The sequence below is a fragment of the Grus americana genome, chromosome 3, assembly GCF_028858705.1.
Source record: "Grus americana isolate bGruAme1 chromosome 3, bGruAme1.mat, whole genome shotgun sequence".
Lineage (NCBI taxonomy): Eukaryota > Metazoa > Chordata > Aves > Gruiformes > Gruidae > Grus > Grus americana.
The window spans coordinates 32,363,077-32,389,810 of record NC_072854.1 but is presented as its reverse complement, the minus strand read 5'-3'; the positions used below and the strand labels follow the sequence as shown (position 1 = coordinate 32,389,810).

Genomic DNA, 26,734 nt, shown 5'->3' with positions numbered 1-26,734 from the left:
TAAGGACTAAGTGCCAGCAGAACATTCATGATGGATGGAAAATTCTAGAATGAGTCTCATGCTGAATCTTCTTGTGTATGTAGATCCTGACTCAGAATTGATATGGAGTATGCTATTAGAGCTTGATGTTTTTAGTACGAAACATCTGTTACAAGTCAGCATTGGCCGAGAACTTCAGTTCTTTTAATAAAGCATAAATTTGAAGGAATTGTGACTATTTAATGGATTCAAATAATGTGGGAAAGAAAACTGCAACCAAAGTTGATGTTTTCATGAAATGTAAGTGCATTATTTGTGCCTGTTTGAAATGAGCCCCTTTTGAGTAGGAAAAGGGAATAGGCCAAGATGCTCCAGTGATGGCTGTCTGGGGAGTCCTAAAGGCTGAAACTTCAGGAAGTTACCAGCCTCGCATGTTTCCTCTAAATACCTCCTCCTTTTGCCACCTTTGAGAGGCCAGTGCTGGCCTTGATGAACTATTGGTCTGACTCCACTTTTGCTTTCTGCACTGATTTTTACAAGATAGTTGTTTTTTTCCAAATTTGTATTGGGAATTGTAGAAATGGAAGGATATTTTATTAGCAAAAACTTGCAGAAATATACCTTAGAGTTTTCCACTAGTTTAATAGCCGGTACCGTCTTTTTTTAAGGAGGTGTAGCACTTGAGCTGATAGAGTTCTGTGTGTAAGGCATTGATTTGATATGATCTGGAATGAGACTAAACCATGGAGTCAATCTTTCAGTATCCTTCTATAGATAGTTTGGGATGTGCTAGGCAGGTGTTTCTTGTAGCTTGCTTATCAGCTCTTAGGTAAGTTTTGATTAGTTTAGTAGTATTATCTGAAACTAATTTTTTTACCTTATATTGCTAATTTTAAAATAAATCTACCTTTGGTCAGATGTGGCTTGGCTTTTTGAAATAAACACCGGAAGCTACCTCTTGCTCTCTCAAGAAGCTGAGTGGCATTTTCTAGTACTTCACTGACTTGACTTTCTTTCAGAGTTGATTTTAGCTACTCAAGTGACCTCTAAAAAAATAACTCAGTTGCTACCAAGTAAGCTGTCAGTGAGTTGAAGCATTTTAGTTTGATAGTTGAGGGAAGAGTATACCAAGAGAGGTGGGTAATATTTAGGTTTAAATTACTAAGGAGCTGGCTTGACATAAGAGAGTTTAGTGGGATTTCAGTTGATCACTCCTTCATCGTGCCCTGCTCTACTCCATTTTCCAGATGATTGAACAATCTACTAATTGAGTTGCAAAAAATATAGACTAAACTCTTCCTTATTGTTTTCCTGCTGACATGATATATTGTTAAACTAGTATGGATTTTTTTCTTAATTTGATAAATTCCTGGTAAGGATTTGTGGGATTGGATTGAGTTACCTACAACTTCATGGAAAGTACAGTTATTTAACCTTTTAGTAAGGCTTATCTGGATAGTAGTTTGGTTTATTTACACTGACAATGAAGAGAAGCTTAGAGATGCTAATGTCAAAGGTATGAAACTTGGGGAGGATGTCAAGAGCTTTATGAATATTCTATTTAGTTTCTTAGACTTGCACCTGAACTTGATTTAAATACTCCAAAATGCAAACAATATCCTAAATATTGTTTTCCTGTGAGTCATTGGATGTGGAAAAGGAAATGAGTTTGAAGAAATTGGAGTAGAACTGTTGGTAACAATGCCTAGTTCAATATAAGTTAATTCTTACTGAATGAATATACCTTGTTTTGATGTGTCTTTGATCTGATTTACATGAATTCTTTGCATATTGCAATGTATTACTGTAATGGTGAGTTTGGGGAACTAGTATAGTAATTTTTCTGACTACCTTTACTGTACTCAGATAAATGTCTATTGCGATCTCCAATTAGTCCCCCCTTTAAAAAAGGGGTGTTAATGATACTATATTGCTATGGCTTGTTCTATGTTGTGAATTGAGGTCATCAATAACAGAACCACGCCTTCCATCTATACTGTACTTACAATAATAGTAGAACATCCCCTGAAATGGAGTCCAGTGATCAAAATAGATTTAAACTTGCTCTATTTCTATATATACCTTTTCTATGAACAACTTCTGTTACTAGGTGGCATAACTTGCTGTTATTCACTGTCCTCTATGCTACCTCTTCCCCAGTGTGCTAGTCTTGTCTATCATCTGCATGCAGGTGATTACTTTTAGTCTTTTTATCACTGCTGAATTGAAGGTGGATCTGAAATCCTTAGTTTGAAAGGGTTAATCTGTAAGTCCTTTGAGGTTCACATACTACATAGTAAATTTTATTAACTTTTCAATGCTTGAAATTAGTAAGAGCTAGAATGAGAGCAAACTAATGTTTGATTCTTTCCTTTGAATTGCTATGCTGTAAATGAAGTGCCGATGCAATTTTGTCTCTTCACTTAATTAAATTCTTTCTCCTAGCTTTGTATTCCATCATACTGTTCTGCGTCTTTCTGTGGATTCCCTTTGTCTATTTCTATTATGAGGAGAAGGAAGATGATGACGGCAACACATGCTCAGTAAGTTCACTCTAGCAAATGCACCAAGCAGTGAAAAGACGAATGAATACAGGCAAAAATGAAAGCAAGATTGATTGTAGAATACTACAATGTTGATAGCATTTCTAAGTCTAAAGTTCCTTTAAAATACTGAGACAGCTCTTAACATTTAGTCTGACATAGTCTACTCTAAGTACTGTGGTCTCACATGAAATGAAACTTTGGTGAGATATGGCAATACAGATATTTGTTACTTGAATTTTTCAAGCTTCCTACAAATTCCTTTGAGCCTGAATTAATATACACAAAGTGAAAATTTCTTACATGAGACTTTTCCTTAGAATAGAAAACATGTCTGAACAAGTTTTAAAGTAGAAGGCAGGAAGGTTATACTGATTCTGAGATAGACACTAAATTTGAGTACCTTCTTCCTTGCAGTAGTTGTATATTTTTCTTGAAGTGGGCAGTAGTAATTTACCTGAAGCTAGTACTTGGTTGTAATGCACTGAAGACTTTTGACATACACAGCGCTCCAGGGAATACAATAAAAGCATGCCAGTAAGGTGTTAACTTCTCAAATAAAAATACTTTTCTTAAAATCATGATCATTTTCCCTTCTATTCAGTTGTAACCTTAACATGAGAAAAAAATACTTCTAATCATAAGCATAATATAAAACACTGGTAGTAAGAATGTTCTTTGAGTGGATTTGCACTAAATGAAGGTACCCTGGCTTCTGGCCGCAGCTGTTCAAGTGCATAGTTTGATGGAAGCATAATTCAATGTCATTGTTCATAGTTCTCAAGCTGTGAGACTCCTCAAGAACGTGTACTTCTGACTTGTATCTAAAACTACTCATGTTTTCTGTGGAGGTCCTTTTGTAGAACACCTGTTATGCTAAGTATGCTTTGTTATAACTTGTTGGACAAATCCCTTTGGATTTATTTTATGTTAATATGTTAATTTTCTCTTTAATATACAGCAGGTTAAAACTGCACTCAAATATACTCTGGGATTCATCACAATTTGTGCAGTTCTTCTCTTAATTGGGTGAGTATTTATATTGAACATTAACAGGGGATATACTAAATAGAACCCCAAACAGAGCTTTGTTCTGTACAAGATTTAAAAAGTACATTATGGTGCCCTCAATCCATATCTAAAACTCTAATAGGGCTTAAATATCCTGAGAATTAGGTACCTGAAAAGTAAGTGTTTAACTGGAAGCTAAAACAGTGTTCTTAATTGTGGAGGTACTTGTGCTTCCAAGTTCTGTCTGTGTGTGCAGTGTGAATGTCCATCAAGGACATGATGGCTATGACATTTACAACTGTATTGATATCTCTGTGTACAACAGGGAGTAAAATACTTGTGCTCTTCTGTTTTCTGCCTCTATCAAATACTTTCATGGACATCCCAGAACAGCTTTTAAGAATATTATGAGTAGGTGTTACATGCTTAGTACTTTGCTAAATGCAAGTTGTCTGTGAAGGAGACAATTACAGTGTGGGATTATACTTGACATAGTTGTGACTTGTACGATAAAGGTTTTTCTGGCATTTGTTTGAAAGGCAGACATTACTGAAGTGCGCAACTGGTTTGTAGCAAGTGCTGCTACTCTGAAACTTCAAGCAGTATTACAAATTCAATTTAAGATCACCATTAAGCATGACATACACACCAGTGAATGTTTCCAATGAATGCTGTGTCATAAGCTTTTTAGCATTTTGACTGCAGCGATAAAGTTGGTAAAATTTACAAAATGTTTGTTAAAATGAGCTATATCTAAGTACTGGAGTGTGAAGTAGAAACTATAGTGAAATTAACGATTCTAATTGTATACTGCCTTATTGGAATATTGCTTTTTGACAAATGTTTAAGGTATACTTTTAATTGAAAGGACAATAGACTTCTTAGAAGTAAGATATTTGCTATTATGAGAGACTAAAGGAGTTTGAGTTAACTTAATCATGGTCTAGAAATATTACTAAAGCTTCTGACAAAAGCTGTTTCTCTGACTGTTGGCTCACATCATAGGCATACATATGTGCACTGTATAATACATCCACTTCAGAGATTTTTGTAGTATCTCTAGAAGGTGTCAACTGAGTCCTCAGTAGCTGTAAGCATGTTTGTTCCTTTCTTACAGTAAGATTGAACTTGGTTCTTGACTTCCTAATTGTCCTCTTAATCTGCTTCTTTAAAGTCTTTGCAACTTGAAAATTACAGCAGCTTCCATCGTCCCCTCTGATGCTGTGCCATATGATGGTGAGATTGAGTTGCTAACCAGACAGCTGTAGTACTTGGCCTGGGACTAAGTTAGTTCCTGAGCAGTGCTTCTCCATAGGTACAGACTTGAAACCCACTGACCTAAACAGCAGGAGTATCTGCTGCAGGGAGGCAGGACTCCTTTAAATGCTGATAGGGATTTTAATATTTCTGGGTTCTAATTGAAACAATTTTTCTGCTATTATATGTATGAGGCTGCCTGCTTTCTTTAAGATGGTAATGATTAAATAGTAGCACCATCTTAACGCGCTTGGAATGGAAAAGCACCCTTGCTAGTTAAGACACTGCTGCTAGAAGAATGTAATTCTTGTCTGTCCTCTTTAAGGGAAACTACAAGACTGAACAACTCAGTTTAGGAAGCAAATGAGGTGACTGTGCTGAAGAAAAACTTTGGTTCTAGGATAGTTATATATATGTAAAATAGCAGGTGTCTCAGTGCTTATGTACTTACTGTTATGGAGAAGTTACCTGTATTTAGATTTAATCAACTGCACAGTGAGGGCAAGGAGCAGCCTTAGAAGTCCCAGTGTGATAGGAAAGAGTATTGGAGCTGAAGCTTCTACATGAGGGGCTCAGCTGAATGTGGTAGTGAAGACCAGTCTTGCAATACTGTCTATACTTGGCAGTAGCAGGAGATTTTCTCACTGGTGATCAGGATCAGACCAACATTAAAACAACTAGAATTTTATGCACTAGATTTATTTAGGAGGCTAGGCTTGATGGACTAGAATACTCATGCACACAGGTTACAAGAGCCAGAGGGGCTGGAATATCTCCTGTTAAGTGCCTAGCAAATAGTCTATCTTCTTGTACTTACATGACTAGTGTCTCATACCAAGACAACCTCTGTTCTGATTGATTTTAGCAAGTAATCTGTATAATTAAAACAGGTCAGTAAATAGCTTGGTTTCTTCAAAGATAGGTCTACACAAGAAGTCCCTATTGCTTTCCTGGGCAGCAGCCCTCAAAGAGACCATAAAAGCTGAATTAAGCTTGAAGTTTGAGTATCTTATTCTTACCTGGATGTTTACCTTGTTCCATTAGAGATCTATGTGACTATTTTGGGAAATATATCTGTTTTGTGCCAGATGATTTTGAAAGTTTTTTCTAAGTTGATAGCACAGCTCAATGAGCAGGATTCCATTGTCTAAATTGTTAGCAGAAGCAGTATTTATACCACTTACTGTAGTTGTCTGTTACAAACCCTGTTGCTGTGGCAAAAATGTGCATGTCTGGAATAACACTTAAATGCTCTGCACACAAATAACTTGATGCAGAGTATCATTAAAAGCAATGTATAGGACAGATTTATACTGGGATACTTGGAACTAATACTTACTTGTATTTCCCTTCTTAGAAATTATCTACTTTCCTTGTATACAGTTTATTTACTCTAAATGTCATGTCCTGGAGCCAAGGGGCTTGAGATACTACAATCTGCATTAAAGTGCCCTTATACAGCAATCTGGTTTGAACTAAAAATATTTGATTTTGAGGCTAATAAATGTTTGGTTCTAAAAGGAATACTTCCCTGACTGCCAGTGTTTGGAATTAAACTGGTTACCTTAAATTTTCTAGAACCATTAGTTTTTAAAAAGCTATGAATATAGGTCTAATTAGCCTATAAATAATTATGCAAATTATAGCAGAACTCACTTTAAGGAAATGAGTTTAATTCTAGTGTTAGAAATTATTTTCCTAAGGATGACAGTTAATGGCACTCTTTGATTTAAGGATCAAACTTGACCCATCTAGGCCTGTGTTTTATTAGCCCTGCCAAAAGTTAATAGTTTTAAACTGCTTGTCTTGCATTTACTTTCCTTGTTCTGCAGCCTAGATATTGATCTAGATCTTAATCATAATATTCCCAGGATGCGTTTTAACCAGCATAGCAATTTTAACAATAGAAGCAAACTGCTGCAGTTAATAATTTCATTTGTGTCCAGAACTCTAAGTGTAAGACATCACATCACAACTGAGCTGCTCTGCTTGCATTAACTGAATTCTCAGCTACACCTGTAAAACTCTGCACTGGTACTTGTACTCTATTCACTTGCTGTCAGTGTAGTGATTTGTATTCCATCACAGTAATGACAGATGAATGGAGTTATTGAGTATGGAAATTGCTCATTCTGTTGATGGCTACTATGGCCCTCAGGCTGCATTGACCATTTAGTCAACATAACAAAATAACCAAGGCTTTTGTCAAATTTCTTCTTGCTTAGCATGCATGAAGAATAGGCCTAAAGTGCTGTGTGCTGTGCTGGTGCAATGGATGGGATGTGTTTTAAAGATACTCTGGGAGTGTGGATGGGATGCAGGTCTGTAGGTGGCTAGGCATCCTAACACTGTCTTGTTCATCTTGTGACTTGTTAAACTAGAAGCCAAAAATCTGTTCAAGTGGGCTAGTTAGCCTTCTGGCTAGTTTGCTACTGATTGAAGAACCCTGTTCAGGAGTGGAAATAAGATTCTTGTTTGCTTGGGACTAAAGTTTGTGAATTTATAGCTCCCGCGTTGCGTTCCTTTCTGAAACCCTTGGTGCATGGAACTTGAGCAGGAGCAGAACCAGATACCAATCTCCTTAAGTCAAGATTTAGCTGAGTACTGACTGAAGAGACTGTATAATGGGTACTGTGGCTTCTGCTCTGATTAGTGTCCTTTGACATGCTGGTTCTAGGTAGTCTCAGCAAAAAAAAAATACTTTAACCCTATTGCTCTTGGAAGTGTGGGGAAGGCAAGTAAGTTATAAATATCCTAAGATGTTCTTCCATCTCATTTGTTCCCTGCATGTGGTCTATAGACAGCAAATGCATACTGATGCTAAAATAAAAGGACTTGAGCTCACTTACTTTCCTGGAGTCTCCTATTTTACTACTTTTTAGCAAATAAACCTGCAGTTATTTGTGTTGCTATCTCATAAGCGGAAATTTTGCTTAATTTTGTTTTAATACCTGTGTCTTGATTTTGCCTGGATGCTATTGTACAGAAAGATTTACTATTAAATCTAAAGTCAGCAAGCAGGCATCTACTGAAGTAAATGCTAGCCTTAATCTATCTCTTGCACAGTCAAGCAGCTAAAAATAAAACATATTTCTAAAAAGTTTCTAATTTTAAAAATTTTAACTTTGTTTGCAGAGTACTGTTTTGGTTTTGATGTGATAAGTGCACACAGTTTAGCACTAACTTTTGAAACATGCTTATGTTCTGTACTTGAAGTTTGAGGCATACTTCTGGAAGATGCATATTTTATTTGTTTATTGGGACTTGAGGCAGGGATGCAAATATGTACCCTTTCTTACAAAAGTCCAGAAGATACTTGTGAGTGTTCTTTATGGACTTTGGTTTGGGTTCTTGCATTCTTCACCTAAGAAGTTTTCCTCCAAATCTGACTTCCTTGTGACTTGTAGGCATCCAGTTTTATGTTTGGAAGCTATTGTTTCAGATTAGTGTCAAGGTATTAGTGTTAAAAAACTAGCTGTTTTGTCTATGGAAATGCTGAAGAGTTATTGTTGGACTTTAGATGGGGAGACTGACAGCAGGAATCTTTCAGCTAGGGGACTGTTCTACCTGACATTCTTCTGAGCACTCTTTGCTAGCATCTGCTTCCAATGAAGGTCAAAAATATTTAGTGAACTTCTCTGTTATTCAGTTCTTCAGGCCAACTACAGAACAAGGAATGCAATGCAGCAGACTTGTTATTTTAGCTGTAATAACGGAAGATAAGCATATCCCTTTAAGCTTTAATTAAAGCTTGGTGTGGGAGTGATTAATTGTTTTATTCTAGCTTCCAAAAGTGTGGATTTATAAGAGAATTTGTCTCAATTGATGCTTAAAGTCTCTTTTAGTCCTTGACATATGAGTCAAACCAGGATAGTAAATCAGATTAATACATCTTTTAATGATGCTTGAATATAGGGTTGTTACCTCTGTTAGGACTGGTAAATAGAAAATCAGTTGTTCATTGACCTCAGACCTGATGTGCACACATACTCTCCTGAGCAAAATACTGCATTTGAGGGGAATGTGAATAAAATGAAAAGTTGCCTTCAGAATTTTTTAAACCTAATGTTATACAATTTTTAGGAATAAATGAATTTCTATTTTCTTAACTTAGAAGTAGAATTCTTTTGATATTTGACTAATGAGAGTGAGATGACTTTTTTGCTTTGTTACAGTGCTTTTGTTCCTTTGGATATTCCCAACAAGAAGAATTCCACAGAGTGGGAGAAAGTGAAGCTCCTGTTTGAAGAATTTGGAAGCAGTCGTAAGTTTGAGATTTGCTCTGAGACTTGCATAACTTGCTACAAACTTATTGTGGCTTACTCATCATTGACCGAACAAGAAAGCTAACTTTGACAGTGACAGTCTTCTAACTTGATTCTAACTGCTCACCTACACTAAATCTTTGCAGTAAGATTGTTCTCTTTCAGTTCAGACAAAAGAAGTATCAGAACAGTCTTTAAAGTATAGAGAGGAGACTAGGTGATCCTGCTTTAGCAGGGGGGTTGGATTAGATGATCTCCAGAGGTCCTTTCCAACCCCTACCATTCCATGATTCTAGAAATTTTGTACTGACTAAAAGTTCCCTGCAATGATACTTGCTAACTCTGTCAGCACTTGTTATATCCCTTCAGGGTGCATCAACATTGTACGTCCAGTTTGCTAAGTAGTCTCTAACCTGATCATCTTCTACCGAGGGTACATCTTCCTTCCAGCCTTTCCCCCTAGTCTCTCGGGCCTGGGTTTCCTGAAGTCTTGTCTTGCTGTTGAAAGACTGAGGCAAAGAAGGCATTCAATACCTCAGACTTTTCCATATCCTGTGTCACCAGGGCCCCTGTCGCACTCAGCAATAGGCCCATGCTTTGCCTTGTCTTTCTCTTGCCACTTACGTGCCTAAAGCTCTTGTTCCCTTTGATATCTTTGCAGTGTCTTTCATCATAATATGTACTGTGCTGTAAGCTGTGCTTGCAAGCATAGGAGATTGGGAATCCAAGGCCTTTTTTATAACTTTGGCTGTCTGCTTGTTTGTCTTCCTCTTGCTTCACAAAGATTCTAACTGAGAGCATAGAAAATGCTTCTTAAACTGTTTATGCAGGTGGTGACAGTAATTGAGCTGAGATGTAAGCTAACTTTTCTAGGCTACCTTGATATGACTGTCAATTAAATATTCAGCTCTGTACATATCCTTGCTATGAAAGTATAGTATAGCTAACGTTTATTTCCAGGAAGGTTTAATCATTAAGATGCTGGATTGGTATGTGGAAGTCTGGTTTTGATTTCTGATTCTACTAGCATTCTCTTATGACTTCTAATTTCATAGGATAGCTCAGACTGAAGAGACCTCTAGTCATCTAGTCCAATCTCCTGCACAAAGAAGGAAACTGTAAGGTCAGACCAGATTGCTCAGGGCTCTATCAGCCCTTGAAAAACCCCTAAGGATGGAGAATATTTTATTTCATGGTAAAATTTCTCCTTTTATGCAGTATGGGTATATGCACTTGTTACCTATTGCCTTGCACTCAACTACTAGGCACCACTGAAGAGCCTGGGCTCTAGCTCTTTGATGAGCAGGCAGGCTATATTAGGTCTCCAAGCCTTCCCAGCTCCAGGCTGAAGAAGCCTGTCTCAACTTCTCTGCCTGGCATGTGCTCCAACCTCTGACCAGCTTAGCTGTCCCCTTAACTTAGACTTATCAACGCTACCTGAAGTGGGGGCCTCAAAACTGATTGTAGTATTTCCTGTATGGTCCCTTGCCTTTATAATAGGCATGCTCTTGTTGATACAGCCCAGGATGCTGTTGGACTTCTGTGCTGTCAGGGCACACTGCTGGCTTATCTTCTGTTTGCTGTCTGCCACGACCCACCCCTTCCCCCCCACCCCGGGTTTTTGTAGAGCTACTCCACAGCCAGCAAGTCCCTGGTCAGTATTGTTCTAAATGCTGGATAAATGAGGACAAAATTCTTGCCTGTTGTCTTTACTTGTACCTGTTGTCCTGTTTTTATATTAACTTATCTTTTTCCTTTGTCTTTCCGCAGTTAACTCAAAGATCTTAATTTTGGATGTTTGTTCTATGTCCATTCAGTTTGTAGTGGGATTACAAAAGGAATGCAAATTCATCCAATGAGGCAGAGCCTGATAATATGCTTCTGGTATACAATTATCAATTTTTCAGCCAGTTAGTTTCTTAATGTTCCGTTGAACATAGTTCAGATTTTTTAAATGGATATTAAATGTTGGTTTCAAACACATGTATAGGAGGATCATCAAATAGGTGTTTAAGTACATTGTGTGATACATTAGAAATAGGGGTTCACTTGTGTGCGTGGGTTCCCCTTCTCCCTCCAAATTTCAGAACATGCATAAAGTTTTCACCTAACAAAAATAGCAAAGGAAAGATTTGAGCTGTGAGGTTGATGTGGTTGTGCTATTCTATTAGTCTTCAGGGTTTTTTCTGGAGGGAGGCCTGTAGGGTTTGTCAGAAGAAAGATGCAGCTTCTTGTAGAGGATGACTATAGCAGGATTTCTCAGTTTGTGAATGCTTGACGCTGTGTTCAGGAAAAAAGAATGGAAACCAACTAATGAATAGAAACAGGCTAATAATTCTGTGTGAGCAGGAATAAAAGTTATTGTAGTCTAAATAGTTGAATTAATTAGAAGGAGAGGGAGGACTTAGAGGAGAACACTGAATAGTAGCTCAGTTGTTATGACTGGGTACAAATGTGAAATTGATTGCTTAATTTCTATAATAGCTAGTGTAAGTTTCCATGCTGCTATTCAACAAAAAGCTTGCCATGTGTCCTGTGCAGTGAAGTTAGTGAGGCTATTGTGAGAAACTAGGCAGGAGGATTCAGGGAGTTTGATGCCTCTGGGGATGAGTTTGGTAATGCTTTTCTTCTCCTGTCCATTACTAGAATGATAGTAAGGCTACAGTAACTCCTTAGTCCCCTGACCTTTTTTCCAGTTGGTACATCTGGAGGTATGTGGTCTGAGTGAAGCTGAGGCCTGCAGTTTGGCTTGTTTGGTTGTTTGAAGGTTCCATGCTTCCCTGATTCTCTGAGTAGTGCTTTATTATGAGAAATCAAGTGATAACAAACAAAATAAAGATGAACCATCCAGACTGCATGTGTAAATTGTGAAAAATACCACAGTGCCCTGTGGAGGCCAGAAATAAGTCTTGAAGAGGCATTAGGCAGCTGTGGGAGCAAGTTCATAGTGGCTAGTCAACCACTTGACTGAATGCAACATCTGAACTTGTAGCAAAGGCAAGAAGGCTGTCCTGCTTCTTGCTGTGTTGGAGGAATAGGTACTGCTGACAAAAACCTATGCTAGGTGAATTTTTCATCTGAATTGTTGTGGCTGGTAACTATGTCTCAATTTTTTCTTCAATCTAATGAACTTAAATATCTTCAGGAAACCAATTCAGGAAGAAGTGTTCTTATACCCCTACTGCAGGAATTTTCAACAGGCTTTTTTTTCTTTGCAGATGGCTTGACTGCCCTTTCATTTTCCATTAGTTCCTTGACTGTGATTGGAATGTTGGCAGCTATCACTTACACGGTAAGTTATGTAAATGTTTCAGCTCTTTACCTTCATGATACTTGCAGTTATCATGGGCTATACCTGGATGGAAAACTGTCATAATGCTAAATAGCTTCAGTAGTGTCTTCTAATTTGGGATTTTCATGGTTTGAAACACTACTTCTAAGTTCTTAGAATGAAAGGAATACCTTTTTACTGCAAGTGTTAAGAACCACTGTTTCAGTACTTGAGCACAGATCAGACTTAATTTCCATGTGTTTCTGCAAGTGGAGGTCACGTTATTCCTTATGGCTTGTAACACATTCACTGGCTCTTCCTGTTTTTAAGACTCTGTCTCTCTCTCCATCCAGCAGTGGAGAACTAAATACTACTTTTTTTAGTCATTGAACTACAGCATAACCTAGACTTGGTCTGGTCAGTCTATAATACTGAATATAACCTTTACTACAACTTTTCTACATTGATGTTTTAATCTCTGTGGAGCTTTACCATGAAAAGTCTGGCAGAATTACTTGTGTTGTAAAGTAGTATGCAAAATGTACTCTGTCATAACTGTCTCTTTGTAAAAGGCTGATCTTCATTCAATAAATGAAAAAGCAGCGTCTTTAACAGAGCATTGCTTCATAGTTCTGTATTTCTACAATTTGAGTAAGGGTAAATATCTATGTATGTCAGGATTCAGTTTTAGGTATGAAGAATCTGCAGCATCTTCTGTGATGTGTGCTTTAAATCAGGAATAGCTAAATAATTAAAAGGAAATAAAGTTTGAAATTTAGAGGCTTGTTTTCTGAAGCCTTGGGAATATTCTTGTTAGTCCTAAGCATGCAAGTAAACTACTGCAGTTCTTTGTGTAGCTCAGAAGGATTTGGGTGTTCGTTCTGTAACTGATTGTAAATCACGTGATTAATGCTGTGTTCAACTGCTTGACTCTTGCTTTTTATGTACAAAGGAAAGGAACATTAACTTACTGGCTTTGGCCAACAGTTGATGTTTATATTGTGACTTTTCCAATCTGTTCTATTTCTTCAGTCACTGAATAATCACCCTGTTTGTGATGCTACATGTATTAACTTGTCATCAAGGTAAAATTTTGCAACGAAGATGAAGCTTTAAAGCTTAAGATAACTGCAGACAAAGCTTTAAAACTTATGAGAAGTGTTTTCCTGATAAGTCTTAATCTTACTCATGTCCTAGCTAAAATAACTTTCTCTTCCATTGCACCCTGGCTCTAAAATATTAAATTTGTTCCCATGTAGTTTTGCTAGTGAATTCTAAGTCGTTCCATAACAATAGTTCATGCAATAAGTTATTTTGAAGCATTGCTAAGCAATGAGATGTTTTAAGTTAACTTGTCAGGCAGAGGATAAATGGATAAAATTATTGTAGAAGGAGGATATACGAAGAAAGAGTTTTAGTCATAACTGGGTACGGGGCTAAAGTACCAGCTAAATACTACCTTTAGATTCTTGAATGCATCTAAATTCAGTAACAACAACAGCTAATGATTTTCTCTCTTTATACTAGGGACTACAGCAGGTGTAAGTTACAGCAGGATTATGGGAGGCAATTCAGTACAGGTTCTTAGATGTGTCAGAATACTGACAGCTTGGTGGTTACCAGGCTCTGTGCAGTAGGTAGAAGAGCAATTTGGTGGATCAGCAGTAGGTATCTCAGGTGAGCTGAATTGCTCTCAACCCCATTGACTAAGTGCTTTAACTTGACCCAAATCATAAAATTTATTACTTTGAGCTTTTTCTGACTGACATGGGTCACTAAATCATTCAGGCTATATTGCTGACATCTAGATCACGTGCTGGTCAAAAAAGATCCAGACCTTTGCTTAGCCTGTAATAACATGTCAGCTTTTAAATTTCCTTCCCTTATGGAAGGAAAGATTAATCTCCTGTTCAATTACTTTACTGCAGAGCACATAGTGTTCTTTTAGCCTCCATGAGACTAACATTAAGAACAAACTCATTAACTGGGAGAATATCCTCTCTGTTTTCAAACAGCTACCCAAGTATGTATTTATAATTGTTAGTAAACATCTATAAGCATCTAAAATGCAAGATTGTTTTATTTAGCACAAATTTATTGCTGACAAAACATAAAAAAATATAAAAAATATTTTAAAAGGTAGCATTTGGGAGGTTTTTTAATTTACTGCTAATATTGCCTACTTCCAATGTTATTTCCCTATATATTTTTGAGCACAGATTGGTTGTAGGCACTCTTCAGCTGAGTATCACAGTACATTTCTGTCCTCAAAACTAGCTGAACCTGGAAAAGTGTGACTTCCGTTTAATGTTCAATAACTTCAGTGTGCTGTCTATGTGGTTTCTCAGATGAAGACAATACCTCTGTCTTCTGTGCTGTTGCCTTAGTCTTACTGTATTTAGGACTTGCAGAAATACTGGGTGGTAAATGAGGTGAAACATCAAGCATAAGAACTAAAATAATCTTCTCTGAATGCCTTAATTACTAAGATTTTAGGCTAATTTGGTGCTTTGAAAACTTCAACTGAGCTATCCATGCAAATGCCTGGAGCATGGAATTACTATTTACTTTGGGTTTGACTGCTGTATTTGATCCTTCCGAAACTATACTTTTTTTACGTTAGGTGTTAGGGCAGGGTGGGAGAAATGGAGGAGTTATTTCACAGAAGTTTTTGGGATGAGCTCACAGAGGAGGTGGTTGTTGTCCACCTCTAATATGAGTGTGTTTTGTCATTGTTTGCAGGCAATCATAGGATTTAATGCTGGAACAGTGAGCTGGCTTTGATACATGGGTAGACTGAGGTACAAATGTGTCAGAGTGCAACCCACTTGTTAGAAGGTCTGTGCGCTCAAAGTTGGAGCAGAATAGATTCTTTTTTATGCTGTAGTGCTTTCACAACACTTTGCGCACTGCCAGTGATGGTCAGTCTTCCGTATGTAAGCAATTTCCACCTGTAAGAGCATGACAGCATGAGCAGTGCTGTTCTCATAGTCTGAGTGAATTGCAAGTGTGACCTTGACAGCATGTGGATGCCAAATACCTGCATTCCAGTTTATATTATGGGCTGGGTTTTTCCCAGTGGTATGACTTAATGCAGAAGTTACTTCAGCAGTGAAAAGTTCCTGGGCTGTCACACTTCCCTAAGCCTCAGGGAGAGGGTGGCCCAGAGTAGAGCTTCTCAGTCTCTACCAGTTTGGATTACTCCCTTCCCTCCACTTGGGAGGAGAAGTGTGATTCTGGAAGGAGTAACTGTCTTTCTCTTGGCAACTTCCCACTTTGTGTTGCTGATTTTTTTGCTAACACAGCAAATAGTCTTATATTAAAAAAAAAAAAATCACCTCTAGATAAAACAAAAGTGTTAGTGCACAGGCAAGTCTGGGAGGCATTGTCTGTAACACTTGCCTCTGACTTCAGACATCTGACAAGTAGTTAGGCTTCTGTACTTTTTCAGCCAGCCTTCTGCATGCCTATCAAATTATTTGTCCCAGTTTCTAAGGGTGGGAGGCCTTTTGAGCATAGTCATCAAACCACTGTTTGATAATTGGTGGTAGATTTTTTTAAGCACAAAAAGAAAGCCTTTATATAAGGGTGAACACAAGAACAAAGATACCTACTTCAAAATTTTCCACAAATGCTTAGCAGATTATGGAAAAAAAGGTAGAGAGAATAGATAGGGACAAATGTGTGGTATTTGAGTTACCTTGTTTCTGAACAGAGGTGATCTCAGATCTTTGGTTTATACTAGTTAAGAGTTGAGGATTTGTAGTACAGACATAACTGAATTTTTTGATGTTCCCCTGACTTTTGAATATCCTCAGTCTGTTCCACTGCACCAGTGTTGCAATTGTATTGTTGACTGATTTCATTTTAAACTGTTATTTATGGAGGAGTACCATGAAAAAGATGAATCAAGTGATTCTATTTGTGTCTTTTGGAGTACAATTTAGCCATTCTACAATTAGTCAGATGTATGTTAACAGTACTGTTTTGTGTAGCCTTCAGTGTGAAGAATTAGATTATGGCTGTTCTAAAATTGCATTTCTGCATTGTGGTAATATACAATACTGTGAGAAGTTTGGGAGAAAAAGAGGCTTTGGCACTGGCAGCAAGCAGTCTTGAATTTGAGTAGATACTGAGAGCAAAAGCTCACTGCATGTGTATGCTCCTAGGCTTTCTCTATGAAAGCATATTCTCCTGCTTCCGCAGGAGGAGGGATGCAGGGGGGGTGATGTTCTTTAGATTGTGAATGGCTACAGTTTAAATTATGGAACTAACAAATTTACCCCATTGACTAATCTAGTTAAAAAATCTATTTTTTTTTAAGGAGTACCATCAGTATTGATCCAGTGTTCTGGGTCTCTCTCAAGGCCCAGGTTAAATTAATGTATTACTGTGAAGTATGTGGTGAGCCACTCATGCAACAAGGAACAGGCTTCTTATCAGGCCACACAATATTGTAATGTTTGGTATGGGTTTTTTGGGGGGATAGGAGGTGGGTGGGGGAAAACACAAATTGAAGCGTCATGCTGGACCAAAGTTGCTGACAGCTGAGGACTTTGTTAATGAGTATGATAGGTAGATAACACTACAATTTGTGGTTGTCATTGTATTAGCTTGCTGGCTTTCACTTTCTGTGGCTTCAGACATCAAAATCAGTTCATTAAACTTGACCTAGTGATACATACAGAGAAGAGCTTTTCTTGTTTGAGGAATTTTGCTGTTGAGTTGTGAGCTTCTCACCAGCTTCTGAATGGGCTAGCATGAAGTACGCTATAAAGCTGAAGATGGTAAAGAAATAAAACTTACTTGGTATGAAATTCCTGATTCCTCAATTTCTGTGCAATACTAGTAATAAATTTGGCAAGGGATTAGTAATACATATTGAACCTGAAAGCATCTCATACCTGAAGGTAGATCACTGAGAGGGTACTAACACAGAAATGGCCAGCGTAGAGTTAATGTAAAAGCTGCTTCTCCCAGGGAAGGTCAGGACTTCCTGAAAGTTTTCAGTGATGACCTAATACAGAAGATGGATTATGTTTTTGCAGAAGCTCTTGGTTAAAAGCAAGAGTTATTGGAAGAATTAGATTTGAATTCAACTTTTACGCTTGCTATGAAATAGCTTCAGGAGTCAACAGCTAACACTTGAATAAAGGAGCAAATTAATTGTTTTATGGCATTTTTAACACTATGTCATTCAAATGAGAATAGGAATGAGATGCAGGGAAGATGATTGAGGAGAAGTAAAAGGAGTGTTTAAAGAAGATCTTAATGCCGTGGTTAAGTGGAAAATAAATTGACTTGTTCTGTTTAGTTTTCCATGTGATGACATTTGGGAGAGTCCTGCAGAATGTGGCAACTGTGGCTTCTCTGGACCTTGTAACAGTGCCTGGCTGTGTGGTCTGAGTCTGAACCTTTTTCAGTAGTGCTAGCCTTCTATAGGAAAAACAGAACTTCTCTAGCACTTGATTACAAAGGGAAATGAAAGGTGTCTAGCATGAGGCATAAATGTTTTGAAGATAGTCTATAACGATAAGCTAGAGCAGATGGCTTGGTTATATTTGACAAGTCTCTCACCTTATTAAAAAAATCCCTAACAGTAAATTCTCATATTGCCTCTTACATTTGCCCTATAATCTTTTGTTCTGTTAGCTTTGTTTGTTTTGCTATAGCCCTTCCAGTGAGCAGGTTTTCTTCCTAAGGTACTTGTTTTATTAGGAGATGGGCACAGAACTGAATTGTCTAAATTTTCCAAGAACTTAAATTTTTATGGAGTATAGCAAACTTACAGATTAGGACCAAAAAAAAATTGATTAGACATGTGGTAAAGCAGAATACTATTTTAAGAGCATGATTGTTTGAAATTTATTATAACAGTTTAGGTGAGTAATTTTCCTATATTTTATTCATATTGCTACAGTACCACCTTTTAAAAAGTAAATTGAAATTGTGAAAGCAAGTTTATGGGCAGATATGTATAGCACTTAACTCTTGAAGGTTCAAAAGTTGTATTCTGAAGGACACTTTTAAACTAAACTGTTTTCAGAGTAATGCTTCCCATTTCAGCCTTCAGCTCTTGACACACTATTATAATATAACATGCCAACATCTCTTGTCAGTGTACCTTTTCCACATTCCCATTGGGAAGCCAAACCTGGCCCATGATGAGGGTCTCCCGTAAGATCCTCAGAGAAGCTTATGAAATATAGGCTGGATGAGCAGACAGTGAGGTGGACTGAAAACTGGCTGAATGTCTGGGCCCAGCAGATGATCAGTGGCATGAAGTCTAGTTGGAGGCCAGTCACTAATGGTGTACGCCAGGGGTGTCAATACTGGGTCCAGTCCTGTTCAACATCTTCATTAATGAACAGGATGATGGGACAGAGTGTACCCTCAGCAAACTTGCAGGTGGCACAAAACTGGGAGGAGTGGCTGATACTCCAGAGGGTTGTGCTGCCATCCCAAGGGACCTTGACAAGATGAAGAAATGGGATGATGGGAACCTCATGAAGTTCAGCAAGGGGAAGTGTGAAGTCCTGCAGCTGGGGAGGAAGAAACCCAGGCACCAATATATGCAAAGGACCACCCAGCAGGAAAGGAGCTTTGAAGAGGACCTGGGGGTTCTGGTGGACACCAAGTTAACTGAGCCAGCAATGTGCCCTTACTGCAAAGAAGGCTAATATGGTATCCTGGGCTGCATTAGGAGGAATGCTGCCAGCAGGTGGTTGATGATCCTTCCCCTCTAGTCAGCCCTGGTGAGGCCACACCTGGAGTGCTGTGTCCAGTTCTGGGCTCCTCAGTATGAGAGATGGATCTACAGGAGGGGATCCAGTGAAGGCCCATGAAGATGACTAAGGGACTTACCTCCTATGAGGAAAGGTGCGAGCTAGCACTGTTATGCCTAGAGAAGAAAGTGGCTCAGGGGAAATCTTACCAATGCGTACAAATAACTGAAGGGAGAGTACAAAGAGTATGGAGCTGTGCTTTTTTTAGTGGTGCCCAGTGACGGGACTAGAGGCAAAGGCACAAACGTGGGAGGTTCCCTTTGGACATCAGGAAACTTTTTCTCACTGAGGGTGACTGATCACTGGCACAGGTAGCTCAAACTGTGGAGTCTTTCTCCTTGGAGATATTCAGCCATATGGACATGGTCCTGGACAAGTAGCTCTAGTTGGACCAGATGACCTCCAGAGGTCCCTTTGAACTTCAGGGGTTCTGCAGTCTGTCTGCGATGTGGACCTGCAGGATTTAGTGGGATGGGTGGCACTTAATGTTGTGTACCTTGTGGTGTGAGATGTCCTCTCTGCCTATGAAAAGCTTGAGGGGACAGTGTTTGACAATAAGATTGGTTCTTTGTTGGATTAATTTAATTCCACAATACTGGTTTTACTGTTATAACCTCATTTAATTTATGTTGGATAACATTTTGTTCCATCACTGCTGTTACTTTGTGAGAAAATGATTTTTTAGATTCTTCTTATTTATTTACCTCAGTAAAACTAAAATTTAAAAAAACATGCAGTGGGCACTTTGAAAAACAGTATGCAGTATCTTTAGAAAAGTAGGTAGTTCTACGTTTTAGTAGCTACTACCTCTTGCAAGACTAATCTATGTTAGAAGATAGTAATAACTTTTAAATAGTTTGGTAGGTGGCACTTCTCAGAAGCTCCTTGTGTAAGTGGAGGGGAGAATGTACTTATTCTGGGCGAAAAAACCCAACCCACCACAAAAAAAACCCCAAAGCAAACACTTAACTCTTAATCCAAGCAACACACATTACTACTTTGATAATTTTGTAACTTTGCTTCTTGTACAAACAAGTTTTTTTTAAACTTGCATGCTTTTGTGAATAGATGTAAAAACACAAAAGTGGGTGTTTTAGCTGCAGTAGCTGCAGTTACGTTTCTTGTGACTAACTTGGAGCTGATCCTTATTAGCATGTTCTTCTACAATATAATACTAAAATTCACACTTCATGTTACATTTCCTTGCTGAATACACTGAAGAATAGTCTCTTCCAAAGTGTCAATTAACGTCAAGAAGACTGGGAAGGGAAAGATGCAATGAGGGAAGATCTGTTCTAAATTTTTCACTTGTTAAGGGGAAATAATAATACAGTGGCTTTATCAAAAGTGTAGATGAAGCCTACAAATGTTCATGTGATAGATATGTTAATATTACTGACGAGCATAAACATAGATGTCATTTTACTCAAATACATGCAATGTTTAAATGAGTAACACTGTTTAAACTTATTTCTTGGTGTGGCTTAATTTTCAACATAATCTTGAACTGGTAGTTACTTTTCTGTTTAAAAGCTTTAATAACACAAGGTCTACTGTTTTGGCATTATGTAATGCATAATACCAAAGTACAGCAGTTAATATTTAAAATTGTTTTGTAAGAAATGTGAACAAGTGATCCTCAGGGGGGCTCTGCAAATTCATGACCTTGATGATTTATACTGACAGCTTTCTATGTCTATAAATGTGGAATATAACAAGAAAATGATAAATTAGGACTGCAGTGCTGTGTTTGAAACAGTTTCACAGATGATGTAGTTTGCATCTATTCTTTCATTAATGTATTTTGCATTGAAATGGTTTTACATTGCCTTAGGTATTAATACAATAGTTGTTGTCAGCTCCAGATTGCTATTTGAATTCAAGGCAGAATAACGGACTGATCACACAATGATAGGCAGATTAATTTTTGAGTGATCTTGTGCATTTCATTTAGCATGTCCTTGAAGGATGATTATAATTGGCTCTGTAATTTTTCCAAAACATTTAATAAGCATTATTTGATTTCTTATGAAATTGTAAAGTGATCCTTTTCCCTCCATCCTGAAAGATGTTACCAAGCTCAGTTTTTCTACTGACAAATTTAATGACCTTTTCACACCTAATGTTTGTCCACAGTATGATTTAGTCTTCTTGCAGTTGACTTATTTTTATTAACAGCCAAAAAGATTAAAACCTTCTATAATCTGTCTAACCTTAAAAGCACTTGTTTGCTACTGATTTTCTTTTTAAGTAGACATCAAACAGTTATTGAGAAATCCAGAAGTTAGTAACATTCATCGTCATTACCACTTAATCACTTCAATGTCAATTCCTAAATATGAAGGCAATGTTGTGATTTGATTATGTTCACTTCTCCCTGAAGCAGTAAATAACTGAAATAACAAACCAGTTTGAGTGTTCTTTGTTTTAACAGCCTGATTCCTACTACACTCTTGGAGAACTGTAGATATTAAACTGCTGGATCAATGATAGTTTTGTACTTTGAGATTTTTAGAGTTGCAGCTCGTAAAGGATGTTAATCTTTCTTTGGTTGTTAATGCTCTTCTAAGTCTGATGGAACAATGCAGATGGTGGCAACTGGGCAAAATAGTTATGTTCAGTATTACACCTGAGTCAGAGTTAACTTTACAGATGATATGTCCAGCAAGCACAAGTTCACTGTGTGTAGTAGAACTGTAGTGTAGAGGCTGTCATACTTGGTTTCTGCATCTTACAAACCTGCACTGCATTTTCTCCACTTAAACATTGACAAATAAGTGAGACAATCTTTGAATCTGTGTAGTGAAGGGAAAACATTAATATAAGAAGTGAAGGTAGATGTGTAGTAAGATGCTATAGTGATGAATGTTAAAGAAATGGATAAACAAGTACTCAATGCACTGTTCATGTTGTGTACAACAGATGGTACAAGATATGCCATACTGAACGTACCAGTTCATTTTGGTTGGTCTGTTCCATCCTTTGAGACTTCTTATAGCAATGATATTAAATGTATGTGCTCTCATAGCCACTGAAGATAGGATGCTAAAACTTCCCATGAAAGAACTGAGATTTTACTGGTTAACATATTGAATGATTTGTCAAGCTATATGACATGAGTTTTAAAAAAACACACCAAAAATGCATAAAACAAAAGCAAAACCCTATGTCCATGAGATGGTCTGCCATCTTCAGATAGATTTAGGAGGCTTTCTTCTTTACCCTTCACAATTTAGGGAGGACGTGTGAACCACTGTCACTGTGTGGCTGCTTAATGGTGGTCTGGAAATAAGATTCTTGAATTCCAGTTTTATCTTTAGCATGGTAGTATGTGTAGATAGCCATAGATAGAGACGAATTTTGTTAATGTGAGAAAGTAGATGACTATACTTCTAGAATGAGAACTTTTCAAGAAAACTGTGCAGTCTAGGTGCACAGAGAAGAAAGGTACAGTTTCAAGAAAGGTGGAATCCTAATTCCTCTTAAAGTATTGCCTGTATTGGTATGATGTGAAAGCTCACCACACTTGAGACTACTTAACTGGACTAGCTTACTTGCTCTGTCAGAAGCAATGCTGACAATGTATCCATGAAATAGTGCTCAGTGTAGGCAACTGAACTCTTATCAATTGCTATGAGGGATAGAAGATACCATAATGTGACTTCCCTCGTGCTTAACATAATTCAAATAAAAAACTAATTAGGCTATGAATATAGAAAAATCTTTTCTGTACCAAAATATTCTTGAAATGGAGAGAGGTTTGTGGACATTGGGACATTTATAGTGAAACTAACATGTACTTGACTTATTTCTTAAAAGCAGTGCATATCCAAAACTAGAGTTTAGCTGGTTTTTAACTTGAATAGATGCATTTTTTGATCACCGTCTAGTTGGTAGAATGGAACATTTTGTCTTTCATGGTCACACTTCCAGGTGAAGGCTTGAAACAAACTGTTGTAAAAAAAAAAAAAGGAATTTGAATATATGTATATTGAAAGTTGTGAGAATTTCTTCTTATGTCTTTTATACAGTGGTGGAGTTCTCAATCTTTTTTTATTTGGCTGTTTCATGTGACTTCACTAGAGGGCAGTGCTATGCAAGAAATGTTTGTCAGCACTTTCTACACTTTTTGCACAAGATTATATATACACCTTTTAAAACACCTCAGTGATAGCACTTAGAAACTACATCTGCTTGATATATGGATCTCTGAAAATAAATAGAATGGGGAATCTTTCTGCTATGCTACACAAGTACTTTCTGATAATTTCTTGAAATAACAAGTTTAATTCTTTAACCAGAAAAAGTTGATAAACTACCTTCAACTACAGTGCTGGTTGTGTACCAAACTGATCAGAAACAACTTAACTGTTCTGTTTGATCTCTAACAAGATGAGATTATCCTGCTTGGGCTGCAAGTTAATCATTAGGCCATATCTTATTAGCTGAACATTTCATATGTAGGAAGTGAAACATAATCAGCTTCTAGTTAAACTGTAATGCCTGATGGCTTCAGGCTTTTTGCAGTAGGTGTTTGAAGTGAGCTTTAACTCATTTAACTTTTTCCTAAAGGCATTTGCTTTATTAATTTCAATGTGTTTTTTTCTGTGTTCCTCATGACTGATCTGTGTGCTTATGGCTGATCTCATTGATTATTAGATGTTCCCACCTTAATATACCCTTTTCAGTGGAACTCTTTGGTAGCTTGTGCAATTTAAAAATGTTAAACTAGCAGTTATGGTTCCCAGTGGAAAACCTTTCTGGATCTTTAATACTCAGGTTTATCCCTGACATAGTTGCTTGCTGCAGTTTCTGTAAAGTGTGATTTTACAACTTGTCTCAACTTCACTTGTTTGCTGTCCTCTGCTTATGAGTGACTATTAACATACTGGCCAACTAATAAGGAAGACTGTTCCCTTATGTGGCCATGGGCTGTATGAATTTGGCAAGTCTGCAGTGTTGTAAGATGCTGAGTCTGCAAGAGACCAAAGGATCAGAACAGCAACTCTTCCTTCTCAAGGTTAACTGTGGAATGACAGTAGAATAGCTGGATCTGCCGTAGGCAGGATGGAAAGGAAAGGGACACAAGAGGAGTGAAGGCTAAGCAGGCAGGAAGCAACGCTCATGTAATCTCTATCGAGGTATTGTAGTGCTCTGTCTGGAGCACAGAGTATATTTGGGTTCAGTGGTGTGCTGAGAGAACAGCTTTGAATACGCTTCTCACTGTTTTTCAGTGCTTACTGATGCTGCAGAAATGGTATTGAACTAATTGTTGCTTACATGTGAGTTACAGGCTCCTGCCTTACTGATGACAGATTTCTTTGCAAATTCCTGGCTCAGGCCTAGCTACCACTTGTATGAATAACAAATAAGGAAAAAGTCTTAAAGCTTTGTTTAGGCTGGCTTTTTATAGGATAGGTAAGCCGGGTTTTCTGTTGCTTTGCTGTTTTTTTTCCCTTCTCCTTTAGAGTAGAAGGCCACCTACTTCTGTGAAGTATAAATATGAACTTAATGCATCCAGAAATATTATCAGTATTGCCTGTGGGCAGACTCTCAAATCAGAATGAGATAGCTGCTCATGGATGATGCCTCTAACTTGTACTTGGTAGTGAGCTTTTAGGGTTTGGCTTTCCAGCCCTTAAGCTAAACTGATAGGGGGTGATCTCTTATATGGATCACTCGTGGAGATTCAGGAGAGGGAAATCTTCTCTAAAATAAGTTGTTTTAACTTTTTAGATTTACTTTTTCCTACTGAAAAATGGGTTTTCAATGAAGCTGATTAGGCATCCAGTAACAGCAGAGATAGCACACTTTAAAGACCTAACCTTGCAGCACTTATTATCAGATACCAGCCTGAACAGTTAATGTTTAGTACTAGATTCAGTTCATTTTTAAGAATATATGTAGAAAAAAAACATGTATGCCTATTACATTTGGATGATGGTTTTTACTCTTCAGTGCAGTGCCTCTGACTTAACGCTTCTAGGCAAAGGTTGTTTAAAAAGAAGTCCTGGAAACTGTTTCAGTGTTATGAATGTGTCAAGACTTAATTATTGTTTTTATAAAAATTCATGTGTATAAATTAACTTGCCTTAACTACTTCAAAGGCTCTTCTGTTTTTATTCATATTCCAAACTTTGAACCAACAATTTGTTTCAGGACTGAGCACTCTTGACTTTAGTGAACAGTTTTGGTTTTCCTGTGCTCTCTTCAATATGTCGCTTGCTTGCTGATTTGCAGATGCCCAAAATAATAGCCCATGACTAACTTAACATTTGCACTAACCCAGGGAATTAAAACTTTGTTCAGGGCAGCCTTGAATTTCTACATTAGCCTGACGGGATATACAGCCCTGAAACTGAGCTAATACAGCTTCTGTTCAGATCTGTGACACATCACATGGGATGACTCATCTTTCTGTCCTTCATTCTATATATTAATGTCTTGAAGGACCAGTGTGGCTTTTTCCTTCACTGATGATGGGAGGCTTACTTGCATAATCATCTCATATTAACATCTTTTTGTATTCAAGGAAGGAACTTAGACCGCCTTTATCACTAGAGCAAGCTTGACGTTCAAGTGTATAATTCACATCTGCAAAACCAGCAAAACAATGCAGCATTTCTAAAAGTTGCAGTTTGCTCTGCAGAAACTTAGATTTAGAAGTCTACATTTTATTCCTTAACTATTTCTGTTGAGTAAATACTTGATATCTATTTGCTATTTGAAGAACAAGTGGAAGCCTCTACTTGGTGGTGAAATCTAAGTGCTTCTAAGCTTAGGTTTGTAAAATTTTGTAGACCTTATTGTCATAGCAATCTCATTATATGTGTTTCTACGTACTGAATGTCTTTGGCTCCAGCTAGAAATGTTTTGAGTTCCACAGAGGGATCTTGGTTAGATTGTTCTAGTTATGAAATTGGATGGTGTTTATACTTTCACATAAATTCTGGAGTTGCTCTATTAGCAGCCAGACCCAAGTGAGCTCTTCAGGGTAAATATGAACCCAATACTATTCAGTCTTCATAAATGATCTGGATAATGGGGTTGAGTATATAGTCATCAAGCTTAAGAATGATATCAAACTGGGAGAAGCAGATATGACAGAACAAGGAGCCACCACAGAGGCACTGACAGGTGGGAAGATAAGGCCAACAAGAATGGCATCAGGTTTAGCAGGTGTTAAGGGCTTCTCTTGGAATGGGTTAATTCCAAGTGACAGTTCATGCTGTTATGTGTTTATTCCACTGTACTTGGCACTTCCAAAGTCACATCTGGGAATACTGCTTCTGGTTTTGGTCCCCCAGTTTAAAAAAACTAGAAAACTGTGGAGGCTCCAGTGGAGGCTTGTGAAAGTGATTAGAGAGTTGGAGAACGCGATGTGTAAAGAAAGATTGAAGGAATTCTTTCTTGAACCTAGAGAAGAGGAGGATTGGGGGAGACTGCTTTTTAGCTCCTGTAGATAGCAAAGCAGCTTCATGCTCTCAAAGGAGATACCCTAAAGGGAGAACTGAGCCATGTCTATGGAGAGAGTTGTAAAGCCCAGCCAAAATTAAATTCTTTACCTAAAATACTTAATCTTGTAGGTGGGCCTTTCTGTGGTTGTATAGCTGCATTCAAACC

At 37.7% G+C, this 26,734-nt stretch overlaps 1 protein-coding gene across 2 annotated transcripts in view; it reads left to right on the top strand.

The window, feature by feature from the left end:
* The window catches only part of LMBRD1 (LMBR1 domain containing 1), an 83,390-nt gene that overhangs the window by 16,558 nt on the left and 40,098 nt on the right, over positions 1-26,734 (top strand). For both annotated transcript variants that reach the window (XM_054821105.1, XM_054821104.1), the window contains exons 4-7: positions 2,425-2,522; positions 3,484-3,551; positions 8,966-9,054; positions 12,274-12,347. In XM_054821105.1, coding sequence (XP_054677080.1) covers positions 2,425-2,522; positions 3,484-3,551; positions 8,966-9,054; positions 12,274-12,347 — 329 coding nt within the window. The remainder of the gene's footprint in view (positions 1-2,424; positions 2,523-3,483; positions 3,552-8,965; positions 9,055-12,273; positions 12,348-26,734) is intronic.